Here is an 8,680-nt window from a genome sequence, read left to right as displayed (position 1 = left end):
CGAAGATCAAGCCTAGAGAGACGCATAACACTATGCATTTTCGAGCTTTTTGGTAACTTGTTGCTAAAGGGGGAGAAAGTGTATAGATCATAGGCTTCGAGAGTGAGAGATTTGCTTCTTTTTGCCTCCTTTGCTACTTGTTTGATACTTATTTGTGTGCTTGTTTAGATGATACTCTATGTTTATGTGTGTGAGATACTAGTATGATCATGTGTTTGATCATATCATACTTAATTGCTTATGCTTGAATGATGCTATTATTTATCTCTCATGTATGATCATTCATTTTGCCTTGGTGATGAGTGCATATTTCATATTCTATCATTTCGAGCGCTCCACCAAGATGTATGTGACATGGAAGAGTAACCCATGATCCTAATCGATTGTGCATTTGCATTCAAAAGCAAATTGTAAATAATGCACAAATTTAGAGGGAGCTCTTGCCTATCACATACTTCTCAAAGCGACGATATATTTCAATCTTATTATCATTTGTCGAAGCTTTGATCTATATGTTGTCATCAATTACAAAAAGGGGAAGATTGAAAGTGCAACTAATCCCTGAGTGGTTTTGGTAATTCTTAACAACATATAGCTCATTGAACTAATACTCTTTCAAGATGATCATTTCAGAAAGTTCAATGATTGACATGGCATCGACTAGAGATGTGGACCCCTCAAAATGCTAAGAACACATATTGGCTCAAGCTCAAGACTCTACATTTTTATTTTAGTGATCCAAGATCACATTGAGTCCATATGAAAAGCCAATACTATTAAAAGGGGATGATGTGTTGCTTAATGGCTTGCTTGCTCAAAATGCTTAGTGATATGCTCCAAAATCCCTCAACCATTTTCTCATATCCACATATGTCCCAAACCAAAAGTCAAACTCGGCCCCACCGATTTGATCTATCCGACGCCACCGAGTTCATTTGACATAGCCATAGCCAGAAACCCTAATCAGTTCGGTCTCACCGATAGGGATCTCGGTCTCACCGAGATGGGATTGCAAACTCTCTATTTCCCTTCGTAACATTTCGGTCTAACCGAGATGAGCGATCGGTCCCACCGAGTTCGCAATGCAAACCCTTTGTTTCCTTTTCGTAACGTTTCGGTCTCACCGAAATGAGTGACCGGTCCCGCCGAGTTTGCCTAACCAACTCTCTGTTTGCTTATTACAGAAATCGGTCTCACCGAGTTTATGTGATCGGTCTCACCGAGATTACGTTATGCCCTAACCCTAATGAATTCGGTCCCATCGAGTTCTAGGGTGACAATGTTATGTCTGAGTATGGAGGAGCGACAACATTTGCACAATTCATCGAATTTCATCATCAAATATGTGATTGGGAAGCTCACATTCAGCTGCAAGATAATTTGGTTGAACATATGTGGGCTCACGTTGTCAACCAGTAGATGTATCGGCTATCTTTTTTACAGTTATATTTGAGACAATTTAATTTTTATTTGACTTGTAGACATATTTATTTGGTTGTGAAACTATGAAACATTTATATTTTATTTAAATTTGTGAGTTAGGGGCAATTTATCATATGTTTATGAAAAGTCACACGGCAAATCAGCCACGAGGTGAAAGTACGTGCGTGCGTTGGACGCAAGATCGACCCAGACGTAGAAAAAAAAGGAAGACAACTCAACCAAAAAAAACAGAGAAAGCTCCAATGCCACGTTTTTTGCCGAGCAATAACAACACCACTTCCGTTACCAAAAGGAAAAAAGAAAGAAAGAAAGAAATGGAATGTTGTTGACAGAAAATCGTCTTCCCCATCGCCGGCACCGCCGAAACGCCCTTCGCTGTCGCCGCCAAGCTCGCCTCGTCCCCTCCTTCCGCCGAACCACGCCTGGAGATCTCTCTCGTGGGCATTCTTTCTCGTCCTCTCTATTGGTAGCGAGTGAAGACCTACCCGGACGCGATTCTTCTTCTTGGTAAGGAAGCCCTATCTTGCTCGGATTGTTCTTCGGCCTTCACTAGCCTTCTCTTTGATCTGATTATTCTATTGCAGCCGGATCTTTCTCCCTGACCCCATTCTGTTGACAGGAGAGCACCCTTCGGCGATTAAGGAATTTGTTCAGATAGTGACTTGTTTCTTTTGCCTGCTCCTTCTCTGAAACCTGAATCCCACGCATACGTAACTTAGGTCTGATGCACATATGTAACTCTGATGCTCTACTTCAAATTCTTCTTTAGCTCTACTATTTGTTAGTTTGATGCCGTTCAACTGATTAATATCTTTACATCATGTTGCTGGTCGTTTAGGCAGTTTCACTTAAGTATCGAGTTGTGCTCTGATGTAAGAGACTGCAATCTTTTCGAATTTACTGTTGAACTGTGCCGAAGAAATCCAACTCACTGCTTGCACATTAATAGTTATATCAAATCTAGGACGGTCTCAGTTCGCAATATAGGTGATTTTGATTAAAGTGCAATCTGTGTGTTTACGGGCAGATTTGTATCGTTTAGAAGTTCTCAAATGTGCAATCAGTATTGACTGCTCAATAGTTCTTCTGAATTACTTTCTTGCGTTGGATTTCAGGCTGAAGAAGTAGTGCCAAATTCTACATTCGTATTTGGTACTCCCTCTGTAAACTAATATAAGAGCGTTTAGATCACTAAAATAGTAATCTAAACGCTCTTATATTAGTTTACAGAGGGAGTATTATATAAGACGTAGTGGAATGATCCTTTGGGAGAATGGAAGGCAATAACCTGCCACCTGGAAACTTTATGCAAGGAGCAACTTATGGCAGTTCAGACTTGCACCGGAATCCCATGCAAATGCACGGTCCAAGCTCCGATAATCCGGGCTTCAACCACTCTCAGATACCTGGCAAATTCCCCATGCCTATGAACCAGGTTACAGCTTCTGACCACTTGTCGGAATTTCAATTCAGAGAACAAAGGAAGGCTGATCACCACCAGGTCCACCACCACCACTATCCCAAGAAGGACTCCATGAGCGATGATGAGGAGCATGGTCTGAACGAGGATACCACTGATAGCCACAGCGGCAAGGGAAAGAAGGGCTCAGCATGGCAGCGGATGAAGTGGACTGATTCAATGGTTAAGCTTTTAATTACTGCAGCGTCCTACACTGGTGAGGATCCAGGAGCTGATTTAGGATGTGGAAGGAGGAACTGTGCAATGGTGCATAAGAAAGGCAAGTGGAAGGCAATATCAAAGGTGATGGGCGAGCGAGGTTGCAATGTGTCACCGCAGCAGTGCGAGGATAAGTTCAATGACCTCAATAAGAGATACAAAAGGCTTACAGATATCCTTGGTCGGGGTACAACTTGCAAGGTTGTGGAGAATCCAGCACTTCTGGATCGCATGGATAATCTCTCTGACAAGTTGAAAGATGACGCAAGGAAGATACTGAGCTCAAGGCACTTATTCTATGAGGAGATGTGCTCCTACCATAATAATAACCGGATTAGTTTGCCTGAAGATCCTGCACTTCAGCGTTCACTGCAGTTTGCTCTTAGGTGCAAAGAGGAAAATGATATGATGAGAGGAGCAAGTGGAGATGCCGATGAAGATGACCAGAGTTCAGACTCTGATTATGAGGAAGATAATGATGAGGACCATCAGGTGGCGCATAGCAATAAAGGGGGCTTACCCATGCAAAAGAAGATGTGGTATACAGCGGATCACGAGGATGCTGGTTTTGGGAACTCTTTGAGTGCACACGAATGTAGCCGGAGGTCTAATCCCCATGGCATCACACTAGATATCAACAAAGTTGTTCCAGATGGAACCAGCTTGGCTTTGACACAGAAGGACTTAGTATTGCAATCTGCAGAGCTTGAAAAACAGTGCTTGAAAATCGAAAATGAGGCACTGGAGCTTGCAGAACAACGCCTCAAGTGGGAACTATCCAGTAAAATTAAGGACAAGGAACTGGAAAGGATGAGGTCAGATAACGAACATATGAAGATTGAGATTAAACGCTTAAAACTGGAGGTAAGGCGCAAAGAGTTAGAGCTTGAACTCAAGCTGAAAGGAAACGGCAGTCATTCATGACATTTATTTAGGCGATCAAGATTAGCCTGTAAGATGGTAAGCTAAGAATACTATTCTTGCTTAAGGAGCCTTCTAGTTCACTGGTGCAACCTTTTCCGTTCAGCAAGTCTGGTATTTATATGCTTCTAGGTGGTGTTTGCTCACGGATGATCACTTTGTTTCATTTGTTTTTGTATTTTAACCTATAATTTTTTGAAAGTTTGGTAACAGCTTGCAATTTTCGTTCTTGCTTAGGGAGCCTTCTAGTTCTAACTAATGCGCATTAGGAATGTAAATTGGTTGCATCATTAGTTTTTAGCAAGGTTTTTTTAAGCGCTAGGCGCTGAGCGAGCGGTGTGCCTCTGCTTAGTGCAATGATAGCTTAAGCGGCGCTTGAGCGTTTTGTACGGACATCGACATGAACAGGGGACACCCAGAAATCAATTTTTAAAGCATGTAAGGCCGCCTTGCTCTGTGCTCTCTCTCTCTCTCTCTCTCTCTCTCTCTCTCTCTCTCTCTCCCCCCACTCTCCTCTGTCTAACCCTAGCCGAACATCCCTTTCCCTCTCTTTTGTCCCCAAATTGGTGCCGCTCCTACCTGCATGTCCTTGCCTAGCCGCCGCTTAGTTTCCGCTTAGCTGGCGCCGCACCCCTGAGTGTACGCCAAGCGCTTAGGCGCTATGCCTAGGCGTCTGGGCGCTTTTTTCAGCGCTAACCCCAAAAGTGAAGCAGTAGGCCTCCGCTCAGCGCTTAAGCGCACCTAGGCGTACGCTCAATTTTTCACTGTTTTTAGCAACTGTACTAATGCTTGCTGCCATATGCTCAGTATTATATTCGTTTGTCATTTTTTTCTCTTTCTTTCTTTCTTGTTTATGAGCGATTTGTTCAGCCTTGATGCCTGGCATTCTTGGCAATAAAATTATAGTTGCATCGAAAGATGCAGCTGCCAGGAGGCTTGCTTTTCCTTGAAAAGAACATGGCATATTCGTGTGTCTGTGCATTGGATCACTAATTTGGAAAGCTACGGTGGTTGTAATTCATGAATTTTATGGACCATATTTGTTACCGATCAATTGGTTCTTGTTAGTACATTTTGATAAAATTGAAAATAATACATCCATGGTTTTGAAAATATTAGTTATTTGGCAAAATAAATGAAATTATGGTGCCATAAATAGAATTTGTGCCTGAATCGTGGTAATATCTGTGCCTGCTGTTGACAGTTGATAGCTGGTGACGGATATCTTTATCAACTGGTTAGTTTTAAGAGTACGTGTTATGGCGCTGCTAGAAGGAGGGCGCGAGAGGGCTGGCCGGGGGGCCTTTTTGCCCACGGCCGGGCAAGAGGGAAGGAATTTCCTTCTTAATTCTTGCTTTATTAGATTGATACATCTCCTCTCTTTATATAGAGATGTTTACTTGACTCCCAAGCAAGGCTTACTTGACCCCTAAGCAAGCGACCCTTATCTCTAATTAACCCTAAGACTAACGGGTTATACCGCCAGCCCAGGCCATTAGGCCCAGTACATACTCTAACACTACACCCCACCTCGACAGGCAGCTTGTCCTCGAGCTGCAGCCTAACCAACTTATAACCATGACTCGACGCAACACAAACCTAACACCTAAAAACAAGCCTTTTACGTCTCGGCTTGTTTTATTACTCTCAACCTGAAATGGACTGGGACGCTTTATTTTGGACCCCTTAACAAAAAGTGGACACCATCCGCACGTCGGACGTGCACGTGTACAGCCACCTGGATCCCATAGACACCATCTGGACAAAAGCAGTGCATGTGTATGGCCACCTGGAAGTGGTCGCAAGAGCGACCAGCAAAGGCGCCCTCGCGGCGGCCGGCGGAATGCAGTGGTGCTATGTGGTGCAATCCTGTCGGTGACACCCTGCCTTCTCCCCGCCGGACGGTTGTTGGTCTGCACCGCACAGAGAAGAGTGAAGGGCTTGCGATGGAGAATGACGAGGAGGGGTGCCCCCCCCCCCCAACCGCTGATGTCGCAGACTTTGAGGTCGCTGTCCGTGGGGAAAACAACATGCCCAAGATCCCTGACGCAGCGGACGAGATCGAGGTCCTTTGCGCAGCGAAGCGCAACTGGGAGGAGCGGCAGCTGTAGACCACGCAACTCCCGCACACGCCGACGCGCGCAGCGGCCTGCAGCCTCACCGCCGCCGACACGTGGCTGGTAGTGATCCAAGCCGGAAGCGGTGACGGCGATGGCGGGAACTTGATCTGCTGGATGGGGACGCCCTGGGGAAGCGGTGATGGCGACGGCGGGAACTTGATCTGGTGGATCGGGACTCCCGCCGGCGCGGTCGATGCGGGGCCGGAGCTGACCGGCGGTGGCTGCTGCAGCTGCAGCGGCTGCTGCGGCGGAGCGCGGGGCGCGGCGGAGGCCGCCAGGAGCGGCGGCTGCCACTGCAGCCAGGGCGAGGCGGTGGATGGCAGCTGCAGCGGCCCGGCGAGGGCGGCGGAGGCCGCCTGGTGCGGCGGCTGCCACGGCAGCCAGGGCGGGGCGGTGGATGGCAGCTGCAGTGGCTGCTGCAGCGGCCCGGCGGAGGCTGCCTGGTGCGGCGGCAGCCACGGTGGCGCGGTGCGGCGCGTAGGACCCGGCCAAGAATAGGCGGATCTCCTGGACCGCCTGGGTTAGGTCCTGCAGCGCCCCGGACACCTCCGGGGTGAGGACGGCGGGGGCAGGCGCGACGGAGGATCCCGGCACGGGCAGGAGCGGGGCGACGGTCGTGGTGGTCGCCTCCGGCGATGAGGTGACCGGCAGCAGAAGAGACGGGTTGGGCGGCGATGAAGACATGATCGAACCGAAGCTAGCTGATACCAAATTGTTATGGCGCTGCTAGAAGGAGGGCGCGAGAGGGCCGGCCGGGCAAGAGGGAAGGGATTTCCTTCTTAATTCTTGCTTTATTAGATTGATACATCTCCTCTCTTTATATAGAGAGGTTTACTTGACTCCCAAGCAAGGCTTAGACCCCTAAGCAAGTGACCCTTATCTCTAATTAACCCTAAGACTAACGGGCTATACCGCCAGCCCAGGCCATTAGGCCCATTACGTACTCTAACAGTACGAATTAGGATAGAGAAGACAATTACAACACTAACTATGGACTGAATCATACCGCCCAACTAACAGCTCATTAAATACTATCAAGAAGATATTACGTCGTTTACAAGATTGATCAACATCAAGCTGACAAACAAACTATACCTCGTAGTAGCTTTTAGGTGCAATCTTTCAACTAACAGCTCATTAAATACTATCAAGAAGATATTACGTCGTTTACAAGATTGATCAATATCAAGCTGACAAACAAACTATACCTCGTAGTAGCTTTTAGGTGCAATCTTTTATTGTTGTGTTTTAATGTGTGGCGTGCAGGCACTTCTGGCGTCTCTTACCCTTTAATGTGGCTTCTGTGATAGGAAATGACCCAAATTTGTTTGAATTCGCTGGCTATAGCAGGGGTATCGTCCATAATTTATACGCAGTTAATAATCATCCTTCTGCATATAGTTGAGTAGTTGTTAAACACATATTTATGTTTCAGCATAAGTGTAACGCTGGAGCTTTCTACCTTTCGACACAATTTCCAAGGACTAGAGATTCACTATGTTTTGTTCTAGACCTCGGTTTTGTTGTACTAGGTTGCAAATAAAATGTTTACATTGCATTAGGGCCACTGAGTGCCGACAAGTCGGACCTGTTGAGCACTACATTAACCTTAGATTCAGTTTACCACACATGGAAGGTCTCCTGGATTTTTCACATTCTGTTCTGTGTGTGCGTGCCTAAGAAAGGTATAGATACTTGTTCTGGCTGTGGTATTATCAAGATATTACTGCCACAATTAAGGGTCAAGGAAAACAAGTACTCTGTATTTATTAGGCTATATGGATGCTTTCGATGCTGTGGTTGCTTCCTGTGCTTACCTTGTTAACTGACATGAAATTATCTTGTGGTCTGATATCATCTCCATTAATAAGTTAATAAGACTGGTAATGTTTCTGCAGCTCTTAATTTTGAACAATGCTATTGGTTCTTTCAGGTAGCCGATGGCTTCTGATGTTAGCGTAGAATACTGCCAGCAGGTCGCCCTTGCACTTCGCAAGATCTCGTTTTGCAAGGATTGGGTATTTGATGAGGCTTATGATCACCCCTTCAGTTTTTCTGTTTTTATTGCAATACATTCTTTGCTATAGTGGGCTTGTAGCAGTGACTCTGAGTTGTAATTGAGTGGATGGCTTGTGTTTGCTTACAATAGATATCAAATGCCAATCGCTGTCGTAAGTTTTATCTGGATTTTGGTAAAACAGGTTCGGATTGTTCATCAAGAATCCAAGTTGTAGTCAAATTGATAATTCGATTCAATTTCAGAGATTGAACTGGAATATCATGCGAAACTATCTGATGCTTGAAGATTCTCACTAGTCAAAGGGACAGAATGTTGGGGGTCTATTTGATTTGCAGCATGTCAGCGTTGAAAACACGTTATATATGTAACAATGGTAAGTTATTAGGTTGCACCATAGGAGAAACATAAAGATCTTCAACGCATGATTTTCTGCTCCCTATAATGGCCATGGAATGAAAGAAAATTTTGATGTGGTAGGACACAATTTAAGTTTCCTTT

At 45.5% G+C, this 8,680-nt stretch overlaps 1 protein-coding gene across 4 annotated transcripts; it reads left to right on the top strand.

Moving 5' to 3' along the window:
- The first annotated feature begins 1,665 nt into the window (after positions 1–1,665).
- Positions 1,666–8,466, top strand: LOC109781950 (uncharacterized). 4 transcript variants are annotated; one of them, XM_020340538.4, is made up of 4 exons: positions 1,666–1,950; positions 2,063–2,162; positions 2,559–4,081; positions 8,096–8,466. In XM_020340538.4, exon 3 carries the CDS (start codon positions 2,717–2,719, stop codon positions 4,043–4,045), a length of 1,329 nt encoding a protein of 442 aa, XP_020196127.1. In that variant the 5' UTR covers positions 1,666–1,950; positions 2,063–2,162; positions 2,559–2,716; the 3' UTR covers positions 4,046–4,081; positions 8,096–8,466. The 4 variants fall into 4 exon arrangements, 3 of the variants coding, with proteins under 3 accessions (XP_020196127.1, XP_020196126.1, XP_020196128.1); XR_006663984.2 differs by having other exon boundaries at positions 1,673–1,950; positions 2,028–2,162; positions 2,559–4,789; XM_020340537.4 differs by having other exon boundaries at positions 1,673–1,950; positions 2,028–2,162.
- The last annotated feature ends 214 nt before the right edge of the window (positions 8,467–8,680 follow it).

The sequence above is a fragment of the Aegilops tauschii genome, chromosome 5, assembly GCF_002575655.3.
Source record: "Aegilops tauschii subsp. strangulata cultivar AL8/78 chromosome 5, Aet v6.0, whole genome shotgun sequence".
NCBI classification, from domain to species: Eukaryota; Viridiplantae; Streptophyta; class Magnoliopsida; order Poales; family Poaceae; genus Aegilops; species Aegilops tauschii.
This window is presented reverse-complemented; position numbering and strand designations above follow the sequence as displayed.